General features: G+C 36.9%; 1 protein-coding gene across 1 annotated transcript in view; it reads right to left on the reverse strand.

Annotated features, from left to right (window-relative positions):
* Positions 1-13,796, reverse strand: part of LOC131030819 (CDP-diacylglycerol--glycerol-3-phosphate 3-phosphatidyltransferase 1, chloroplastic) — a 114,967-nt gene extending 101,171 nt beyond the window's left edge. The window contains exon 1 of the mRNA XM_057961737.2: positions 12,955-13,796. Within this exon, the coding sequence (XP_057817720.1) occupies positions 12,955-13,532 (578 nt within the window). The 5' untranslated portion in view covers positions 13,533-13,796. The remainder of the gene's footprint in view (positions 1-12,954) is intronic.
* Positions 13,797-24,734: the final 10,938 nt, after the last annotated feature.

The following is a 24,734-nucleotide window of genomic DNA, read 5'->3' on the forward strand; positions in this document are numbered from 1 at the left end:
TTTGGCATAGGTAAGACTACTGCTATACTTCAGAGGTATTTTTATTGGCCAAAGTTGAGAAATGATGTCATTTCATATATTCAAGCTTGTACCGCATGTGCTATTGCTAAGCCTGCCAATCGTAAACTTGGACTGTATTCACCACTTCCTGTTCCTGAAAAACCTTGGCATTAAGTTTCTATGGACTTTATGTCTGGTCTTCCTACCACCAAAAGAGGCCACGATTGTGTGTATGTTGTGGTAGATAGGTTCTCGAAAATGGCAGTAATAGTGGCTTGTAAAAAAACCATTTCTGCAGAGGACACTGCAAAACTTTTCTTTGAACACATTTGGGTTCATTTTGGTCTGCCGAATACCATTATTTCATATAGGGACAGCAAGTTTCTTAGTAAGTTCTGGTCTACATTATGGGAAAAGATGGACACAAAATTAACAAAGTCTACTGCTTTCCATCCTCAAACAGATGGCCAAACAGAGGTAGTGAATCGGATGATCATTCACATCCTACGCATGTATCACTTAATACATCCCCGCACATGGGATGAAAGTCTTCCATATGTTCAGCATAGCTACAACAGGGTAATTCACAGTTCGACTGGTCACAACCCATATGAGGTTTGTCTTGGTTATCAGCCACTTGCACCCATGGATGTTGCCATACCACTTATTCAACCTGATCTGGTTCCACGTGTTGGTAAGGAGGAAGATAAGGCAGCCAAGTTCATTGATAGAATTCATCATCTGCAACAACAAGTTGATGAACTCTTGGAGCATACCAATAAGAAATATAAGGAGAGACATGATGAGCATCGTACTCCTCATAATTTTCAAGTCGGGGACAAGGTGTGGTTGCATATCCAAAAGGAACGATTGCAAGGTGCCAATAGGAAGCTTCATCCTCTTCGTTATGGGCCATACACAATCATCAAGCAAATTGGTGATAATGCTTTTGAGCTTAATTTACCCCCATTTCTGGGTCTTCATCTAGTCTTCAATGTGGAACTCTTGAAGCCATATTTTCCTCCACTATTAGATGTTGCAGATGTGGCAGAAACAATTTCCACTACAAAATTGAATCCAGATGCAGCTTCCCCATTCCAATGTGATCAGATTGTGGACACCATGGTGTAAACACTCAAACAGCAGCAGATCTATTTGTACAAAGTGGTTCGAGCAAGGCAGATTGCTCAACAAGGAAAGTGGTTTACCAGGGAGCAGCTTCAGCTCCGTTTTCCTCATCTCATTCAGAGTGTTGATGCAATGGAGCCCATTGCTTTTCAAGGGAGAAGTAATGATTAGAAGCAAATTTGAAATATTGAAAAAAATATTTTTCTAGTTTTTTTTCTAGTTTTTCTATATGTTAGTAATTGACGTTTTTGAAGGCCTTCGGGGCATTTTCAGCCCTTGAAAGTTTGACTCGTCTTTTAGGACCTCGCCTTCAACTCTTGGAGACCTTTCCAACGAGTTAAACAGCTTGTAATTTCGAGCCCTAAGTAGAAAGTTATGCCTAGTTAAAGTTAGGACAAAATTTCATATAGTTTTTTGAAATTTTCTTAGTTTTAGATTTTATTATGTAAATAAACAGATGTGACTGTTGGGTTTCAATTCTCAAGGGGTTTTGGTGACCCTTGGAATCTCATGAACTGATATTTGGATTTTCGAATTGAATAGATTATTTTTTGGCTTGCTTCAATTCTATGTTACCTTGTTCATGTAAACAAATCCACAATACCGCAAATTCTCACTCAAGTGTTGTCATCTGAATCCATAATTCGGATCAGAATGTTTCTTTTCGGTCTTTTGTTTCTGTTTTGGAAAATTTTCTAGTAATTGCTTATTTAAGAAGCCTTCATCTCCTTTGTTAATACAATATCGAATTATTTGAACATGGTATTAGAGCGAGGAAAGATTTTTTGACAGATTTTTAAAAAAAATTGTAGTGACCTAAAATTTTTTCCATAAGTTTTTTAAATAGTTTTTTAATGAAAAAATGTGGGTTTTTTTTGCTGTTGCAAAAACAAAGGGTTCTCTGTTGGTGGTTTTTTTGATATTTTTTCAACAAAAAATCACGGAAAAGTTTTGCTTGATTTTTTCCACAAAAATCAAGGAGATTTTATTTCTATTTACTACTCCTGATGGCCACAAGTAAAGTTTTTTCATGCCAATTGTTTTTTCATTCTTAACTTGATAGTTTGGTATATAAAAAAATTATTTTTGTAATTGCCCTAGTTGCATTTATTGAAGTCCTGAAAGCTTTATTAGACTATCTAAGTGGTGCTAGATATTTCTCCAACATAGATTTAAAAAGTGAAGATCACTAGATTGGGATAAGCGATGGTAATGAATGCAAAACTGTTTTTAAAACTAAGGATATATTATATATATGGCTACTAATGCCCTTTGGCTTAACCAATGCCCCTAGTACCTTCATGAGACTGATGAATGAAGTACTAAAATTATGTATGGAGAAATCTGATGTGGTTTATCTTGACAATATATTAGTATTTAGCAAAACTAAGGAAGAACATTCGCAGCATTTCAAACAAGATTTAGAAAAACTAAAAGGTGGAGAAGTTGTTGATAATTCTAAAGAAGTGCTAATTTTTAAAACGAGAGATGATATATTTGGGTTTCATGTTATTTAGAAAAGGGATAAAGATGGATGCTGCAAAGGTAGCTGTGTTACAAGAGTTGCTGACACCAAAAGGTGCTATTAAAATAAGAAGCTTCTACAGATTGACTAGTTTCTATCAAAAATTCACAAGACGCCTAAGTAGAATTTGTACACCATTAAATTCTTGTAAGAAGAATGGCATATTTACATAAACAGCAGAAGCAAAGAGAAGCTTTGAGCTTTTGCAAAAGAATGTAACCGAACAATCTGCATTAGCACCACCTAAATTTGATTAAGTGTTTCAACTGGATTGTGATGTGAGTGTAAAGGCCATTGAAGCTATAATGAGTCAAGAGAGCAGACCTGTAGCCTTCTTTAGTGAAAAACTAAATGAGACGAAACAAAAGCATTCTATATAGGACCAAGAGTTCTATGACATTCAGGCATTGAAGAAATGGAGACATTACTTATTGCCTAAAGAGTTTGTTCTTTATATGGATCATCAAGCATTAAAGTATGTGAATAACTAGGTCAAGTTGAATCCAAGTCAAATGAGGTGGGCTAAATACCTACAAAGTTATTCTTTTGTTTTCAAGCACAAGTTTGGACAATCAAATAGAGCAGCTGATGCACTTAACTTAAGGATATTATTGTTTAAGACTTTAGAGGTTGAGGTAATTGCTCTTGATCACTTGAAAGATTTATACAAGGATGATTCTAATTTACAGAGATTCGAAAGACATCTAAAGATGCTATGGTATGTAAGGATTTCTTTATTCAAGAAGGGTTTTTGCTTAAAAATCAGCAATCATGTATACCCCAAGGCTCTATGTGGGAGAACCTTGTAAGGGAAATGCGAGGAGGTCTTAGTGGTCATTTTGGAAGGGACAAAACCATTTTACAATTAAAAGAGAAATATCGTTGGCATAGTCTGAAATAGAATGTAAAGAAGTTTATTGCTAGATGTAGAATTTATCAACTCACAAAGAGCACTAGTAGGAACACAAGGTTGTATAAGCCATTATCTATTCCAGATGGACCATGGGGAGATATTAGTATGAAATTTGTTTTGAAATTGTGGACAACTCACAAAGAGCACTAGTAGGAACACAAGGTTGTATAAGCCATTATCTATTTCAGATGGACCATGGGGAGATATTAGTATGAAATTTGTTTTGAAATTGTGGACAGCTCAAAAAGGAAATGATAATATCTTTGAAGTAGTAGAAAAGTTCTCCAAAATAACTCACTTCATACCATGTAAAAAAGCCATAGGTGCACAAAATATTGCCAAATTATTTTTCAAGGGTGTGGTAAGGTTGAATGGTATACCTAGAAGTATTACTTCTGACAAGGATACTAAGTTTATGAGTCATTTCTGGAGGATGTTACGGAAAAGATTGGGTATCAGATTAGATTTCAATTCTGCCCATCTAAGTTTATGAGTCATTTCTGGAGGATGTTACGGAAAAGATTGGGTATCAGATTAGATTTCAATTCTGCCCATCATTCCCAAACTGATGGGCAAATTGAGGCAGTCAATAGAGTCTTAGCAATCTACCCAGAAGTTTAGTTGGAGACAAACCTATTTAGTAGGATTTGGTCCTATTGATGTGTTTTTCATGACATCATGGAACATGAAGACTGACTTAACTTGGAAAACAAATAGCAAAAGGAATTAAGGTAGGAACTAGTTGTTGATTAGGTGTGACCAAACCAAGCTTTGTTTTGCCATCAAAGAACAACTACACAAAATAGGCGCAATCTCCCAAGGATAAATGAATGATTTTCATATCACCAATGCACATCAACCACACGAACAATTGAGCATGAGGTAATAGGAGTTAAGCTTTCACATGAGTTCAATTGACTACATGCTACAATTTGCAATCAACAAATTACAAATAGTATGAAAATTAGGTACACCATTCATCAACAATGATATCTTCCATTCATCTAACCAACTTTAAAGCAAATGAGAAGTAGAGACCATCCAACATATTGAATTAACATGTAGAATTCACCACAACTTCAATGAAAACAACATATCTCTTACAACAAGATCTTGGCAACAATCTTTGCCTTATGCTCATATTCTAACTTCTACTTTAACTTCTAATTCGTAATTGTTGTCTATTCTTAAACTATTAACCTTTACAATGAGAGATTCAAGCCTTTTATAGTGCTCTCAATACAATTCAATGGCCAAGATTTCCAAGGTAAAACCCTAATTAGGGTTTGTCACAACAAACTCCATTCTGGCCAATGAAATAATTACAATATGATTGGACACATGCGTCCCATATTGAATGTGAACCAATAGCAAATGAGGCTAGGTATCTCGAACTTTGTGCCTTCATTAGGTGAGTCGGATGCATTGTATTTGGACAAGTTGACTTGTGACCCTTTGACTGGTTGAATGATGACTTGGATACCACCTCAACTTGCAATGTAGACTTGATTAACTTACCTTGCTCCATTGACTCTGGAAACATTTCTTTGCCTTCAACATTCTTGATGATGTTTGGAACTCTTTGTGATGTTTTGCATTTTCACCCTCATGTTTGGGAATCTCGAACTAGTTCTCTCCTTGGTGTAGTTTGATTCTAAATTGAATTGTTTTAAAGTCTTTCACCTTAGAGTACTAGCAATGACTCTGGAAATTCAAGATTGTTGTAAAGTTTCCTCTTCCCATCATCATGTCTTGAAGTCTTTGAATTTGTAGAGCAATCCTCATGTAGTGATCAAAATCCTTGTAATCATGATGCATGAATCCTTTGAGGATTGAATGTCTTGAACCCTTGAGGTTGTGATAATTCTCTTAAGCACTTGAATACCCAATGTTGTCCCTCTATATATTGCAATGTTGACCCCCTCCTTACGTGCGTAAGTGTGATTTCTCTCTTTCACGCCTTGAGGTCTTTCCCATGTTGTATTCTTGATGTTGCATCCTTGAAATGTAGTCTTTGTGGGATACTGGATCCCCATCTTTGCACTATGATCGAACCTTGAAGTTGTTGATTCACCACTTTCATTTGCTGTAAGGCAATGTTGCCATAAGCTCTTGCATCCTCGCCATGTTGGAAGAGTAATTAGAATTGCGTTCTTCCATCCCTTGAAGTCTCCTTCATGTCCCAGCTAATCTTCATCTTTGATCTTGTACATCTTGGAAGAGTCTTTCATCCCTGCTTCAAATCCTGAAAGACAAAACATAAATCAAGAACTATGCAAACAAAAGCAACTCTTCATACCCATAATGCATTATTAATTATGCTTTCAAAGACAACTCCAATCTGGAAATAACAATCTAATGATGGAATTTGTCTTTGAAATCAGGTCTAATCTTCAAATTTGTAAGTTTAATCCTCTACCAACTATGTAAAACGGTCTGATCTTCATCCTCAGTGCGAACCTATGTGTGAAAGAATAATCCCAGACCCCATGTTATAGGCCTGTTTGTCTTTTGAATTCTCACCCCTTATCATTTCATTTTTTCTGTTTGCAATCTACCTCTCTGGACTTGCTCTGCTATTAAAATCAGAAATAAATTTTAACTTGGTTTGGATGATTGTTGAATGCCTCTTTCATTCTGCTGTGATCTGATTACTCCTTACACACAACTTTTGATTGCCTTTTGAACGTTTTAAGTGTGCAAGGGGATGAGCGCATAGTGCATAGTCACTTGCAAAAAATTGCCTAACACTTAGCCAAATTTTTCATGTTTGCACTTAGGCGCATAGTGCATGCACTAGTGCACAAAATTATCTTGCAAGGTGTGTGGGGTGATTCAAGACCTAGTTTAATTTCTAACTTGCCTCATCCTCTAGGGCTCATTCTACTTATGAACTTGCACAACATGGGCAGAAAATGTAGTTGTGCTTATACTTATAATATGCACCCAACCTCATACTTAGACAGAAGCTTGGAATATCCTCATCAAGTTTATAACACCCTCTTCAACTCATTTGATTGTCTTGATTGAGTTTGATCTTGATTTGTCTGCATTAGCAAATAATGTCAAGTCATTTAGATTGATCAAGACCTCAATCCCCTTGGGCACACACTACACCTAGTGATGCACAAACATGGCGAAGTAGTTCTTCTCTCCTTACTCAGTTTTACCCATCTAGGGTTGAGCTCACAACACAGATTTTGACATTCATGACCTTAAAGTGATATTACCACTCCTATCCTGTATACCAACAAACCCTAATTAAAGGCAACTCTAGCAAGATTCGACAATTTAGCAACATCAGCTACTTGACGACTTTTAACAACATTGACATCACTTCTTGCTCTATGACAACAGCAACTTTGACTCCGACCCATCATATCTTGGCAAACAAGACTAACCTCCTCTCATCAAAAGGTTAAATACCAAGACAACTAAGCGAAAACAAATACACTACCAAGCAAAAAATGGGGGTCCCCATTTGCAATGGGGTGATGTGTGAAAACATCACAACAGGTCGTTGCCTAGGTAGAATTTGCTTGCAATAATTTAGTTAACAGGTTAATTAGTATTATGATGTTTCCACAGTGCATGATGGTTTTGAGATGAATTTTCTCGACTTAAACAGTGTGGTTTAATTAGTGTTTCCCCATTCCATATTGTCTATGGAAGATCTCCGACATATCATAAATTTGATAAAAGAGGTTGTCGACAAGAAAAATGCAAAGGCTGAAGACTTGCAAAATATATGCATCGATTGCATGAGAAAATCAAAAAGAAAATTCAAAAGGATAATTTAAAAAAAAGGCAAATGAGAAAGGAGAGTGAAGTATCGGTGAGTTAATTATGGTATTTTTTGCGGAAGGAGAGGCATCCCAAGTGAAACTATGATAAATAGAAATACAAGAAAATTGGACCCTGCAAAATCCTGCAGAAATTCTTTGATAAAGCATATAAGCATGGTCTTCCACCAAGGTTAGATATTTCGCCAATTTTCAATGTTGCTGATCTGCACCCATATGTAGGAAATGTAAGTGTTGCTACAGCTGTTGAGGATATTATAGACATTGCTAATTGAATTGACCAAATTCCGATACAACGCAGAGAAGAAATTGATAAAAGACTACAGGAAATTCTTGTAAAGAAGACAAGAAACAACAATTATAAAGAATATTTGATAAGATAAAAAGGAAAGGGGTTTGTGGAGGACGAATGGTTATCTAAAAAAGAATTAGTTCATTTGAGCAAAAGGTCAGTTTAGTTCATAGGAGCTTCGAGCACAAGGGCTCACATTTTAATACCTTGGGTGTCTGATGTGGGGCACCTTAAGGTCCAAAGCCAATCTACAATAAACCAAAGAAAAATGGGAGAGAAGAAAAGCTTCTGTCTTGTCTATAAGTATCTAAAGTGGAGCAATAAACTGTCTCATTGGATGTTTGATGTCAAAAACCTTCTAATTAAAGAACTGTCAAAAAAATCAGATTTTTTTTAATCCTTCCTGAATTCAAGAAGGTTCAAGCAAAAACAGGGCCTATTAAAAAAAGATAATCGTGCAACATTTAAAAAAACAGCTTCTTCTACAGCAAAATTGAAGATCAGCCTTCCTGCGTCTGCAACAGGGATCTTTTAGACTGGTTACATAATTAATCAGCAGAAGTGCCCAAGCACTGTTGTGAACCTGAGTACTGTTGTGAACTTAATTTCATTGTGATTGTTGTCACTGCCCGTGTAGCTCAAATTGTTACTAAGATTGTTTGGTGTTACGACACAATCTCAACTTGGTTCTATTCAGAAAATAGAATTTTTATTAATTCAATTGTTTTCAAGTTTCTGCTGTGTAACTCTGGTCCGAAGTGCTTGGAGTCTGTTGACTTTTTTCCCTAGCCCACTCCAACTACTATGCCACCTTCACCACTGAAAACTTTCCCTCATTCCACCATTTTAATAGCCTAATCCTCTCCATCACTCCTATCCTCATCATTTGCTCGCTATCCTCCTTCCATTGCTCCAAATCCTTCCCTCAATGCTTCCCAAATCGCTAATAGCTGAATTATCTGTTCTTCCTTATCCCCCTTTGCAGATCAATCCATTAAACCTCATTATTTCCCAGCCATAAACATCCCAGTGAATTCCATCACCTATCCCATTCTCCATTGCACAAGCACACACTACTTTAGCATTAAACATCCTCTAGGGTTATATTGGTAGTTGCAAAACCTTGCAAACACCAAAAACACCCCACATAGAAGTCGCACACTCAGAACTTTCCAAGAATACGTTGAAGCTGAAAATGTTATTAAAGGGGACTGACTGAGGCAGTCTCCCGAATAGCCAAACTCAGCTTTTGTGTTTAATTAATTTAGCATAGATTTGAGTGTTTTGTGAAGTACAAAATTTGTTCTGATGTAAACAAGCAAAAAGCAAATTTACTCGTAAATACAACATTAAGGAGCTTAATTTTGTTCTTTCAGATTTTTCTTGTGATACAAATGACCTAATATATTTGGTTTGTGTTACTGGGTCCTTCATATTTGACTTGGGTACACATGTGGGTCCAGTAACAGTCCTGGTGCAATGCAGGTTTGTCCCTGGGTACGCCCAGGATACTGTCCGACGGTCCAGGCAGTACCCTAGTGGTACCCAACAGGACCCCTCTAACCTACTATTGAAGCTATCACCGAGATCAATTTGTTTGCCAAGCTTTTACCAATTGGACAACCTATTGCACCAGTGATCTAATCTCTGATTTGGATGTTGGGTATCATGCTATATCTTCCCATTTTAGGGGGGAGGAGAAGAAGATACCATGTTCTTTAAAGTATGGACAGGAATATTTATTCTCAAATATGGAAATAAGCTGCAAGTACTATGAATAGGATCATAGGCAAACAAGTAGAAATGCTTGAAAGAATCAACCCATGATGATATTTCAATAGTGAGATGCAAAACTTGTCAGCAGCCAAGAACCATGATTCTTATTTGGTAACACATTCACATTCCCATCCAGAACTCAGCAGAAACTTTACATGATAATTTAAAGTAATGGAAGGGAGTATAGCTTCATCCCACTCAGTGCTGGTGAGAGAAACCAGCCAAAATGGTTCCAACAAGCCTTCCTAGTAATGCAAAATATTTTGAATTTTCACTGTGTAATGACATTTTAACTTGAGTATTTTCATTTTCGCAAATTATGAATATGAGGCGTTGAGGTATTTAAATATTCTATTTATTGGCAATTATGAGTATCATTGTTCTTATAATCTACAATTTTGAGCATATGTATATGCTCCCCCAAATTTGGGGGAGGAGGATAGTAGAAAATGATGGGACATGTTTCCAGTAAGGAGGTACTCTTGTGCCATTTTTTAGGGAGTGGCAGAGGATGGCTATTAAAAAAAGGAAATTTTTAAAATATATAAAGAAATTTCAAATATTCATATCATAACATTGATAAAGCATTCATCATAGACATTATACAAGCTTAATACATAATATTAGACTTGAATTAAGATTTCACATGAGAATTGACAAACAAATTAATAAAATTTAAATGTTTTCATTGTCAATGTGCATACATATTATATAAGAATTATGACAAAATGCCCAAATATTGTAAGTTTTGTCAAAATGCCCAAAAGTATTGTTCAATGCATGAACACAAGATGGGATTCAAAAAATGTGCTTATAAGCACCCTCCACCATTAATCTAGCTAACTTACACACACGGGCTAAATCGATCACTACTTGTACACTCCAACCTCTTTTATGGCATCTTACAAAATTCAAAATTGGAAGTTTGCATCCTTCATTTTCCCCAAAAAATCAATAGCTCTAAGAAAATAAGAGCCAGCTCAACTTGTGACAATAATATTAATGAGTGGTCAATTTTTATATGGTCCACCCATCCACGATGATGGAGCATCCATCCCTTATCCAAGTTTGTCTCATATCTTCCATTACCACACTCACCTTGGAATATTCTCTATCAAGGAGGGTGGTGTGTAGCTTATGTTCTCTAGGTGGAACAAATGAGGGACTGGAAGCTATCACATATTTGAACATTTATTTGAAATATGGTTAACGTGCCACATGAAATGGTATGGCAGAAGCATAAAAAAACTAAGCAATAGAGGAATCAGCCACATCTCGTGATTGTATGTTATACATATCTACAACTATAGAAGTTTTCCTCTGTCTCTACTACAAGTAGAACCCTTGGAATCCAACATTCACAATTCTTGTAGGCAATGACACACTAGGCTGCAAACTCTCCAATGGAATTCCTTGCTTTCTTGCATCCCCCTCTATAGGCAATGTAGTAGCCTCAATCTTCTTAGTTGGAGTTATTTTTTCACAACCTTTCACCCATTTACCACCTATCCACAAAAGACGACAATAAACTCTCGTATAGCTCCCCCTATATTCTTTTTAGCACAAATCAACTCGTGAAGCAAATTGTAATAGAGGTTTCTTGGGGTTAAATGGCCCTTTTGCATAAGTTTTGCGGAGTGCGGAAGGACATTCAAATGGATTTGAAGTTGGGCCCTACTACACTCCCACTTCATGAAGAACCCTCAATGGCTGTCATACTTCTATGAGTTCTACTTCCAGGTCTACTTCTCCCTTGCATTTGAACCTCAACCTCCTCGCTATCACTACTCCCACTGCTGCTCATGATTTTCTTTGGGTAAGAATTTAAAAGAGAGCTGCAAGTTCAAATAAAAGAAAAAAGTAAACTCACAATGACCTGCCTATATGGTAACAAATTTGAAAAAAAAGGTTAAAAAATGCAAAATGAAGAATTTACATTTGATGTAGTGGATTTGATGCCCTAATCTCTTCTTACAACTGTTGTTCTCTCCTCTTTCAACTGGTGCTCTTCAACACAAGTTTGCAAATGTCAAAATACAAGTGTTTTTACTTTTTTGTTGTGTTGATGAGTGAATTAGGTTTAGACGTTGTTTAAAGGGGTGGGAAGTCCTTGTGGGCCAACCGCCCTTTTTTTAATTTAAAAATGTGTGTGTTTTCTTAAAGTCATGTTCAAACAGTGTCAGGCTACAAGCGACCGCTAGCCATCCCTTGGCATACACCGTCACTTTTGAGACGTTTCAGAAACATTCCCTAATTTTGGCAATAAAAGGGGCTGGGGGGGGCATTTCCTACGCATCCCAGAGTCCCTGAAACATCCCCTACAGGAAACAAGGGTACCACGGCAAGGAACACATCCTCAGGGAGTATGTATATGTATATGTATATCTATATCTATACATACATATACATGTATTCCTATACCCCGAAGGAAAAAAAATTGTCGTACCACCGTACCGAGTTTTGATACTTGTACCCAAACAGGTAACATAGAATTTGGTCGTGGATCAAGAATTTGTTTCCTCGTATGCTTAAAAAGTTTTGGGCCTCTCTTAATGCCATTGATGAGTGTTGAGTCTCCTCATCCTAAAAGAAGAGTATTAAACTACTTCGTAACGAACTTGATGAAAAAGACATCATTAGGCTTACAAACACTCCCCTTTACATGATGGTATTGATGGTGACATTTCTTCAAAGGATGGCATTATTTTCAAGGATGCTAACTTATACTTCATCAATGATGACGATACGTCAGATAATGACGAAGCTTCATAAGGTTGTATGTTGTTGACAATTCTTTAGATGAGGATCAATAATTTTCGATGATTCATTGGAGATTGCCTCTTTCTATGATTCAATCAATGATAGATCATTACACATTCAAGCCAAGCACATCCTTACTGTTGGGAGAGAATTATTAAAGAACTAACATTTACAAGAAAGAGAGCATTCCAGGCCTCAACACAAGATCGTATGATGCCATGGTCAAGGGTGAAATATCAACCGCGCAGCCAATTCAGAGTAAGCCGACAAAATAAACATAACTTGCACAAACAAGCTTAGAAGCTTTAATTTTATTAACTTGTAGCAACGGATTCGAGACAAGTTATATAGGGGGAACACTAAAACCACTTTATTTTTCAATTCAAATACGCTCCAAAATTGGCCAGTCAGGGCCTTCTCAGAATTCAAACCTTCATTCTCATTCTACCCCCTATTCTCAGCTTCCTACACTAACCAGCATTCTCTCCTTTTTGACCACCCTCTCTAACTATTTCTTCCTTCTCAATGCAAGATGAGCGGTTTAATGTCTAGTCGAAGAGCATTCTTACAAACTGAAATATATGAACGATGTCCTGCATGACCAGATTGATCTGATCAGGCAGACAGAGTATATAGCATACGTTGCTGCCGTATTCATCTCTTACGAGAAAACAATCCAAATTCAAATGTTGACTGATATTATATATGGCCTCTTAAATTGAGAGTTTGCTTTTCAATTCAGGAAAAAAATGCTTACCATCCAAGCAATGGACCAGACAACATTCGTGCGACGGAGATGGCATTAGGCCAATTCACAGAAGAAACAGCATCTGGAGCCACATAATCCCATCTAGGGACCCTAACATCCAACAAACTCGCCCCATCAACTAATTGAGTATCCACAACTTGCCACTTAACCCTGGCATTCTCTGGTAAATGTCTTTTAACAAACGCATTAATACGCGACTCCTTCTTCTGCTTCTTCTCCCCCTCCCACTCTGTATCTCTGAAAACGAATTTTCCAGGGGGGTAAAGAGGGGTTGCCGACTGGGACAACTGCCATGTCGGCGAGCACAAAAACAATGGCCCAGAATATGCAACCCACTTGTAAAATGGTAAACTCAATCTACTCTGCGTGGAGGTTGAGCTGAGGATGAAAGAAGAAATGGGATTTAGAGGAGAGGGGAAACGAGACCAGACGGGGCGAAGATCGAAAGAAAAGGAAGGCAACGGTAAAGGAGGCGGCGAGTGGTTTGAGGTTACGTGGAATCGAGACCAGGAACAGTATGAGCTTGCATTTGACCAGGCCTTCCTGGCGGCGCGCGTAAATGCCATTACTGCTGTATTGGGGATTTACGTGGTAATCCTTTCATTGCAAATCATGCATGAATACCATATCTCCTAGCTTAATTCAACGCCTCTGCTAAATTGTTTTCAAAATAATCAGTGGATGCGACCTGTGAATCCGTAGCAGCGTTGTCGAGAATATGAAATAATGGAATTGAAGCATTCAAACTTTGGTGTGAGGTTTCCTGGCAGCTATGTCCAGTTGAAAATGAAGAAACAAAATTAGTTTTGATTTTCAACTTCTTAATTTTTTTTGTTTAGATTTGGAATAAATTATATGGCAAGTCTAATGATAATTAAATTCTACTTTCTAAAGTAAAATAATTGTGATAGTCTTTCAAGATTTCCATGAGTTGTCTAGGTTCTAATGAATGTAAAATCTAATCTTTAATTATTCTATTTTGTTTGTATTTTTATTATTATTTTTTATTAAGAATCTATTATTCTTTTGAGACAAAAAATTATGTTAAAGATATTTAAGAAATATAAATCTTTTTAGAAAATTTATTCTTTAATCTTTATGACTTTCCTTTGCTTGTACTTTTATTAATAATTTTCTACCAAAAATCTATTGTTGTTTTAGTTACGTTGAAGCTATTAAGAATCCTTTGCATACATTATTATTGCCTCTATAAATTATAATTGTTTGTCTTTAAAGATAATAATGTGTTTACCTTTCTCTTTCACTTTGGAGAGTACCACCACAATCCAAAACTAGAGGGAAGGAACCTAATATTAGATTATTGAAGACAAAATTGTCATTACTCAAAGTTTGTTTTGTATCTAAGATAAATCAATTTTATATATTATTGTATTAGATTCACATTGAATGATTTGATCTGATTGAAAATTATATGTGAAAGAGATATTTAGATAATTTAGAATAAATTTACTATGTGACGAACTAGTTAAATCTAATTTAGGTTCTTTTGTTGAAAAAGCTTTTATTATTCAAATCTTCACTTCAAGGTTTGTATTAAATTTTGAAAAAAGATTGGTGTCTATTATATGTGTTCATAAACTTCTTACAATTATTTGTTTGACAAAAGATTTTCATTAATTTAAAGAATTAAATCATAATTTGAAAATCACATAAATTTTAGATTTTCAAGAAGTATTCTCTTAATATTTTTTGTTGGGATTCTCTAATTTATGCATAAAGATTTAGAAAAATACTTGAACTCTTTTCAATAGATTAAAGCCAAACCAATATATAAATTCATTGTGCCAAAAAAACACAAATTAAGAAGAAAGAATATTTTCTTGCACTATAGGCCCGTTCATGGTCCTAGACAGGATGATCTGTCTTCTTGCCCTTCTACTGTACATAATAAGGAACAATGGGAACCACCAGATGAAGGATGGATTAAGGGGAATTTTGATGGAGCTTCCAAAGGTAATCCGGGAGTTTCAGAGGCAGGAGTGGTATTTAGAGATTGGAAAGGGAACATTTTATCATTGGGAGCTCAAAGGCTAGGTAGGGGACGAATAATGAGGCGAAGGCACAAGAAGCTCTTCTGGCAGTTGAATGGGGCTTAAAACTCGGTTTCTCAAATCTCCACTTTGAAGGAGATTTAATTATTATCAATGCAATAATAAAAGGGGAGACACATGCATGGATTTTAAATAATTTTGTCAAAAAGGTCAAAATTGATTTAATTTTTTTTAGTGGTTTTAGAGTCTCTCGTGTACGAAGGACAAGGAATGATGTGGCGGATGTGTTGTCAAAGTGGGCCATGTCATTCGAAATAGAGAAGGCAACTCATATTGAAGATTTTTGAAATCTTCATATTGGTGATGTGGAGGCAGACACTTAAGTTGTCATGCATATCCTAGAAATTGGCAAGTACAGAGAAGCAAGGTGGCAGGCGGGCTTAATGGCTAGTTGTTCGGTGGATTTATTGTTGCTTCAGGAGGATTAGAATGTTTGCAACATGCCAAGGACAATGTGTTAATGATTTTTCATCAATGAGCGGGATAAATGAGTGTGTGCTTAGGAAGAATGCTTTTGAAATGGCAGCACATTGATAGCGACTATGGCTTTTTAGATGGGGATATTTTTTTGGTAGGTGTTTGCATTTTTATCTGCAAGCTACTCCTTTTTTCTCATAGCCTGGTTGCGAAGAGGTTTGGGCGAGGTTGTGAAGGTGGTGGAACTGTTGAAGCGAAAGCAATGGAGGCTAGTTTTACGTTTAAAACTAAGAAGTGGTTGGTTCCCTTTGTAGGACACATCTCAGACAGAAGATTGTAGGGCCTTTTTTGGATCAATGATGAGAGGCTAACAGAGGTGGTGAAATTGGTAATGGGGGAGGAGATAAACTACATTAGCCACTGCTACAGAACAAATATGGATGTATATTCATTAATGGTTGTGTGGGGTTTGGAATTTGAAGATTCGATTGATACTGTGAAGATGGTGATGAAGGCTCTGGTTCCTGAAGAATTTTTGTTGGGTATGGACACCATATTTGAATGGCCAGTTCCTATAGAAGGCTTTGATGTGGCTAAAGGAATCAGTGGAGAAATTCATGTAGATAATTTGCCATTTGTGCAATGGCAGGAAGGTGAACTGAAGAAGAGGTTTAGGGCACTGGCAAAGCGCGGGTGGGAGGCATTGAAGACCTTCATGGACCTGATGCGAGTGGAGGCATAACTAAGGGAGGAAATGGAGGAGGCTAGGCAGGAGGTGGGACGCAAGCTAAGGCCAAGATAGAGGAAGAATGATGAGGATAGTGCACTACCCAAGTTATGCGATGGCTCCACCTGATTTTACCATTATTTTGTGTATGTTTATATGTTGGATGCAATGCCTAAACTTTTATCTATGTTCTTGTTTTAATGGTAGTTTTACAATTCTCTTGGAAGATGTTAATATGACTGTAATCGAGCAAATTCCAGGCTCATTTTGAGGACTGTTTGGGTCTATAAGGGGGTTTTTTTGTTACAGAAAGGATGTATGGTATATTTTTTTATGATCAGGGTGGTTTTCTGGTTTGCAATGTAAGCTGGCTACTTTTATTAATAAAATCTAAATATTACCTATATATATATATTATTGCACTTTAAAAGAATTTATTATTTTTTTATTAATTAGAAGAAATTCATTGCCTTTGAATTTGTCCCCTTTTACCTTCTATGTTTTTCTAGAATATTTACAACGAGAAATAAAAGATATTTTCTACTTCTACTTCTAATTTTATTGTATTTTTAAAATATTTTCTTGTGAAAAACATAATTAAAATAATTTCTTGGATTCTCATTAACCTTTTCCTCTAGCTTTTGTCCATATGTGGTTTACCAATTTTGATGTGTTCCTAAACTTTATGTCATGAAATCACTTCATCCTTGACATTTTAATGTTTTTAACCCCATGGGTGAGGATGTATTGCTTCTAGAGTGTCATTTAGACATGTTTGTAATATTTATTCTTTTATAGAGTTGGTGATTGCTCATCATTTTCTTTTAGATGCTATCACCTCACTTATCCATGAAATCCATTGTGATCCTACCATTTTTCATGAATAGTGATAGTGATGTTTATGAGCATGATGATATGTTGCCTTTGACCACTTTTCCTCCACGTGCTTTGGGTTATTATGTTGAAATATTTGTATGATGGATATCCACAATGATTCCTTATCTTGTGGTACATTACATGTTGATATTATGGATTTGATGAAGAATCACTACATGACGACTTTGATGGTTTGAGTGATGTATCATTACATGTTAAGTCATTCTTACTCTCTAATATTAATAAGTACATAGATAATGATATATTATGGATTGAAATCAAAAAAATGAAATAGTATGCACCTTCTAGTATTGTGAAAATTTCTCAATCAATATGCTCGATACTAATGCACACAACTATGCCCATACAATGAAATCAAGACACAAATAATTTCCCACGTTGATTTTTTCTAGAAAAGAAAAGTAGATTTCAGATCTAGTTAAATTTTAGTAGCCTAAGGACATGCAAATTAAAACACATATGAAAAAGAATGAAGAAGAATATACCAAAGAGAAGATACACCAATATGCATCAAGGAAACCCTTTCGAGTCAAAAAACCCACATCCTAAATCACTAAACCAATGTTTTATTATATAGAAAAAAGATGTTAGAATACACTTGTAGGCTCAAAGCCTTAATATGGAGACCTACATCTTGCTCCTCTAGATTAAATCTAACAACATGACCCTACAATGAAAAATACTCATAGATACTCAACCCAAGCACCAAAATAAATAGGCAAACACCAGTAAAGAAGATCGTGAATAATTTTGAAAAACTATGAGCCAACCAAAGGTAGTATGGTGCCCAAAGTCCATGACTTAACTTCCAATTCCTTTATTCCATTTTGGTCCAACATACAAAAAATAGGCATTTCATAAGATGCCATACACATATCATATCAACCCCACCAACTTGGGTGCCCAACTTTTTGAATTTATATCCTTTAGAAAGATTCTTACAACATGTGTCACCAACTGTCATAATTATGGTCATGGTTATTTGCTAACCCCCCTCTTAAATGTTTTATATAATTTGTCATGCATATATCTTGATGTGATGAACTAACACACACCATAAGATGTCAAAACATGGCCAAACTATGTCACCTCAATGTTAGATGCTTACCTCCTCAAGTAAGGCTAAAAATCACTAGAAGAAAAACTTGGTCATCCTCCAGATGGATGTGACTCCTCCACAATAAGAAAAACTCATTAGAAGATAAAATAGAAAGTGCGTACAAAAATATTATAAACAAACATCAAGTATAAAATATTGAGACACTTTTTCTTAACATTCTACCACCTATAAAACACCCTACAATATCAAAAGAGAAAGTACAAAAAAATTGTGAACCACCAAGGTACATTATGTTGTCCCAATTGAATTGTAATATGCTCATGAATTAAATAGAAGCATATATAAAATATTAGATGTGTTCAACACCCTAGTAATAAATGTCTCCTCCACCATCATGTCTAAGCACAAAAGATAAGAACTCTAAGCCAATATGTTATAATAAATATCACATAGACACATAAATGTATCTAGCCTCAACTCATTAACAAAATACAAACTAGATTCAGGTCAGACTTGATAGAGCTCTTATTTCTCTGGATTGGTTTAATTTTTACTTTTGTTCTTTATCTGCTCACATAAGGGCAGGATCGGATCACTATCCTATATCCTTCATGGTTGATGCCAAGAATAGAAGAAGACACTTCCCTTATAGATTTGAGAGAATGTGGACTAAACACCCGGATATGGAAAGCAAAATCAAGGAATGGTGGCAGGTCAAAATTGAAGGTAATGCTATGTATAAAGTGGTAAAAAAGTTGAAGTTCGTGAAAGAAAATGTTAAAAGGTGGAATAAGGAATGCTTCAGGAACATCTTTGCTTCGAAAGCCACTATTCTTTCATATCTAAAAGATATTCAGGATGAGATTCAAAATAATGGATATACTAATACTTCAAGAGATGTTGAAGATGAAATTCTTATGAGATATGACATAATAGCAAAAGAAGAAACTTTCTGGAAACAAAGGTCAAGAAATGTTTGGTTGAAGGAAGGGGACAGAAACACTAAATATTTTCATATGTCCACTTTAAAACATAAGGCCATCAATAGGATATCATAGATTAAAGTTAATGGTAGAATTGTTGAAGAGGAAGAATCTACGAGAAAGGTTGTCATGGAGTTTTTCTCCAACCTCCTTGCTAAGGATCAGAATTTGGATCTGCAATCTGAAAAGAACCTTATGGATTGTATCCCATCTATCCTGGAGGCAGATCAGAACTCTTATATGACTGCTATCCCTTCCAATGACGAGATTCTGAAAGTTGTCAACTCCTTTGAAGGTAACAAGGCTCTGAGCCCGGATGGTTTTCCCATGTTCTTTTTTCAAATGTATTGGCATATTGTTGGAGATGATGTTTCCAGAGCTGTGAAAGAGCTTTTTGGTGCTAGAAGAATTTTGAAAGAGATAAATGGCACTTTTATTGCTCTTATTCCCAAAAAGATGGGAGTCGATTCCATGGATCTATTCAGACCTATAAGCCTTTGCAACTCTATATACAAGATCATCTCTAAGGTTCTGACTTCTAGAATCTTGAAGCTGCTTCCTTCTATCATTTCTCATCAGCAAAGTGGTTTTGTCCCTGGAAGACAAATCTTGGATTTGATAATTTTGGTCCATGAAAACATTCATTCTTTGTCTAGTGCTAAAAAAGAAGGCTTTCTTCTGAAGCTTGATTTATCCAAAGCCTACGATAGAGTGGACTAGGATTTAATGATGAAAGTTATTTCGGCTTTTGGTTTTTGTTCTAGAAGTATTAGTCTTATTAGGCAATTAGTCTCTGCTTCTTTTTTTGTTTTAATTAATAGGTCTCCTTCCCCCTTTTTCAAGTCCTCAAGGGGACTTGGACAGGGAGATCCTCTATCTCTGGTTATTTTTATTATCATGGCGAAATGTCTGGGGAGATGCATCAGAAAGTTGGTTGAGAAGGGAGAGTTTTGTGGATTGAAACCATCTTCAGCGGATCAAGTTTGCTCCCATCAACAGTTTGTGGATGATTCTATTATTATGAGGAAGGCTTCAGTGCAAGATGATAGGAGTTTAAAGAAAGCACTAGACAGTTATGGGTCAGCTACTGGGCAACTTATTAATTGGTCTAAAAGTTTTGTTTACTTCATCAATAATCCAGAAAGAAGAAAGATAAAAATAAGCAACATTTTGGGGTGTCAATTGGGGAGACTTCCTGCTTCCTATTTGGGGCTCCCTTTATGCCAAGATCCTCCTGAAACTTTCTGGGGAGCTTTGGTGGACAAATTCCATAAGAAGTTAGCAGGTTGGAAAGGTTCTCTTCTTAGCCAAGCTGGTAAGGTTCAGCTTTTGAAATCAACTCTTCAAAGTAATCCTCTTTATGCCATCAACCTTTTCAGAATTCCTGCCAAGTTTGCAGAGGTTATTGAAAAAATTCAAAGAAATTTTTTGTGGATAGGGGTCTGTTGTTCACCAAAAGTGATTAACCCAAGTACACCTGCAATCCTTCTATGAAATGGCCAATTTTAGTCTATGAAACACATTAAGGCTTGGACAACATAACATAGGACCCTAATTGATCCTCCTACACTTCAGGTTTTGCTAGACCTAGGGGGGACACCCTTTTGATGCATGAAATTAACTCATTTACTCACCATGACAACATCAATGAAGCAGATAAACCATTCCACAAGCTCAACAAATTAGATAACACATATAGATTGTTGGATCTTGTACAAATAATGGGTGAAACAGAGCTTTGGAAGGATAGAACACAAACCCCTAAACATAAAGGGAAATAGATTTGTCTTTAATTTGAATTAATCTGAAACTATCCCCAAATCTGCAAGACCAGTGCCTTGTTCATTGGGCAACAGAGTCACACACGGAACTGCAAATGTGCATCCATAGTTACAAATTGGTTTTCCTTGAACAATATTCCTGCATTAACACCTTATACTAATGCATTACTTAATTCCATTCACAAAATTTATCAGATCTGGGATACATTCCATTGTTTATGACTGATTATAGAATTTAAACTCTTCACTGAAGAATGCCTACAAACAATCATACGATCTCCTTGAGATGACAAATTATAGTCTCCTTGAGGATTCAATTCATAACAATGCAATATATGCACAGAGATAATATTGTGGGAAATTTACTCATGCCTGACACAAGTAAGACCTACAACTAAGAAACCACATCTACAACACTGCACTACAACCTCTATACCCTGAAAAGATCCATATAATTTTACACATTTGGGTCAAGTAATTCAGAAATGGAAGCCATGAAAACTGGAGCATTTCCTCCAAAATTCTGGAACCCTTACAATGAGAAGAAAATCAGAATAAGGAGAGGGAAAAACATTAGGTCTGCAACCGAAATTGCCAAGTGTCTCTTTTTCCAACTGAATTCACTTTCTTCTTCTTTCCCGTGGAAACTTCTCTCGAAAAAACTCACATTTGTTGAAACTAACTCCATAAATGCATTCCTCATTTCGAGAGCTTTTCGGTGATATATGATACTTGCTATTTCGGGCAAAAATGGACCTCTAGGCGAATTAATTCTAAATATGCCTCTGTCATTTAAATTTTTCCAATTTTTTATATAGTTTACACTATATAATTAACTTTGATTTTTCACCCATTTTAACTCCTGACGTCCTACCACATGGCAGCCTCTGATTCACTGATGGGATCCACTGGGCGCCACCTCGGATGACACCTCATCCATCTGCCATGTGTCGGCCACCTATACGCTACGTCACCGCCACCTATGCGCCACCGGACGGGACCCGCAAGCTATCTTTCCACCTGGACCTGCCACCTAGCTTTCGCCATTTCGCAATGGCTAACGGTCATGCACCTTTGGGCTCTGAAATTGCGCAGGTCGTCGGATCTTTCAAACTTGCTCACTCTTTAACTCTTCACGATCCGCCTGAGCTTTTCGCCATTTCGTAGGGCTTAACTCGCGAGCATCTCCCCTTCGTGAAGTCGCGACAACCACTAGATTTCCTGAACTTGCATGGTCTTTAACTCCTTTCGCTGTTTCGCGAACCTTAACCAGCAAGCATCTTTGGCTTGCGAATCCACGCGCTTCGTCGATCTCCTTGGAACATGCTCGAACTTTAAGCCGCCCTTTCTTTGCAAAAACTCATCTGCCTCGGGATTCGTGCATGTGGTGGGGTTCGCTTGATTGCCACTTGTCGGCCTCCTTGGTCGCCTCGAGCAGCGCATCCGCGCGCGTGGGGTCCGCTTGAGTGCCCATCAGCACCATCTGTCAAAAGCCTTTGAGGCTTTCATACTATGAATGTGTGAAGCCTTACTTATAAATACCAAAAAAGTGCATCGCCCAGCTAATGTGGGATAATGCGTTTCGCCTAGAAATGCATTTTCTGAAGGTTTTGAGAGTGTTTTAATGGCTGTCGTTACCTTTGCTTGACGATTTCTTGACAAATACCTTCACCACCATGTTCACTGCCAATGCATTTCATTTTAACCGTCCATATTCTCCACACAAGGGCATATTACTTTGAACTTGTCTTAATGCCTTTCCACCAAGCTCACGCAGAGGGAGAATACTGGAGTTTAATGTGGCCTCCCAACACCACACACACAAAAGAACATGCTGGTAGAGTCGTGGATTTTGGCAATACAACTATGCAAAGAGGATTGCTTGAAAGTTTACAAATCCTTTTCAACTTAACCTCCACGCCATCTGTAGAGGAAGAGAGGTAGCAAGGTTATGAAATTTGATTTTACTTACCATTGCATTTGTTTAAAAGTCTCTACTATTGCCAAAGCCACGTAGAGGGGGAGATTTTGCATTACAATGACATCTTCATTCTCCACGTTCCACATAGGAGGAGTTACTGCTAATAGTATTAGCTCTGAGGTTTCTGCAGCTAACACATCACATAGGCTAGGATATGATGGCAGAGGTCATGGAGTTTTCTGCTCACACCTGCCAAATATTATCGCTTGAAGTTTATATCGCCCTTCTCAAGCCATCACGTGCCATAGCACTTGCTTGGTGGTTTCTGCAGCCTTCTCAAACATCAATGCCCAATGTGGGGGAGGGGAACTCAGATTGCATTTGATTAAAGTTTAATGCTCTCCTTAATGCCTCTCTCCAGCTTACATTGCTCATGGCAGAGAAGACTGGCAGAGGGGACGTGAGACTTGGCTTTGAAATTTCTGTATGCTGCTCAACATTTTTGCCTTTGATATGGAGTTACTACATTTGCTCCATGTTTCATGGCTTTTGCCCAAATTTGCTCTCTACATAGCAGGGAAGACTAAGGAAAGGAGCCTCACACTTGCAGTCAAAGAGCACACATGAAGACCCACGTACCACACTCCACCTGCCATAATGCCATTGCATGGAGTTTTTGATGTTTCAAACATCTACTGCAAGACCATCGCCTTCCATTGCATAAGTTTAAAAAAGATTGGAATCTCTAATATGCCACTGTAGAACATTCAACCTTGAGTAAGCCAATAGCATTAGTCACTTTCTCGATTATCTCTAGGGATTGAAATACCGTGAAATGAAAACATTCCGTCACAAAATTAATGCATAGGCATGAGCCAAGTCGGGCCCCAAAGTGGGTCCAACTAAAAAAAAAAATTGTTTTCATTCAACTGACCTCTGAAATACCTCTAGAATCGATCAACATCATTTTCGGATCACCAAACTGAGTTTTACAACTTTCAGGCACTTACGCCACATTTTTGCATTTAATCGCGAAGACGTAATTTTCAAACCTGTCAAAACACCTTTATGGACCTCACCATCTGACAGGCGTATACTCTGATATACAAGCATGAATTCTACCAACCAGTTTTTCAAGATGAATCCCGAGAGAAGAGATATTAATTGTCGAAAATGACCAATTGGCTTTGTCGACACTGCGGACCTGATGAAGTCAATGTTCAGGCAACACATGATGCCTTTCTCAAAAATATCAAATGACCTCCGTAGACACTCAAATTTGACACACAGGTACCTTGAAGTACATATTAAATCTTTGAATGTTCGATCAAAAGTCTGACTGGGTACAAATAGTGTGCTCGTGAAAATGGCCACTTTAACTAATATAGCAATGAAAGTACGAAAGATTGAAAACAATGGCTCAATAAACCCTTTTGAAAACCGACTAAATGGATGGGTAGGAGCCTGAAACTAGAAACATAGCTTGTCATTTATACCAATAGTAACCCGAAACAAACGTTCTGTCATGACACTCACTGAGGCAACTTTTACACTTATGCGAAACAGGGCTCCGACTAGTAGCTAAAACAGGGACTAGTCAAACCACACAAACTGCAAATGGATTGATCTTCAAAAACTGAGCAAATGGATTCATAAGGACTTGAAAATTTGCAAGCTAACTCACATTTGTGCATAGAATTGAATCCATTTTGAAATTATTCATGAGGATCAACAGGGCAAAAGATATAAGCACTCAAAGTAGGCTAATCAATAAAATCTGCATTTGTGCCTAAAATGCACTTTCAACTCACCCCTAGAAATGGGTACTTGATGAACTGATCCAAACTAAACTCTGAAAGTTGCACATCATAGCATAGGCCAAATGAAAGGTGTAGGACACATTTCCCAAG

Source organism: Cryptomeria japonica, chromosome 4, assembly GCF_030272615.1.
Source record: "Cryptomeria japonica chromosome 4, Sugi_1.0, whole genome shotgun sequence".
NCBI classification, from domain to species: Eukaryota; Viridiplantae; Streptophyta; class Pinopsida; order Cupressales; family Cupressaceae; genus Cryptomeria; species Cryptomeria japonica.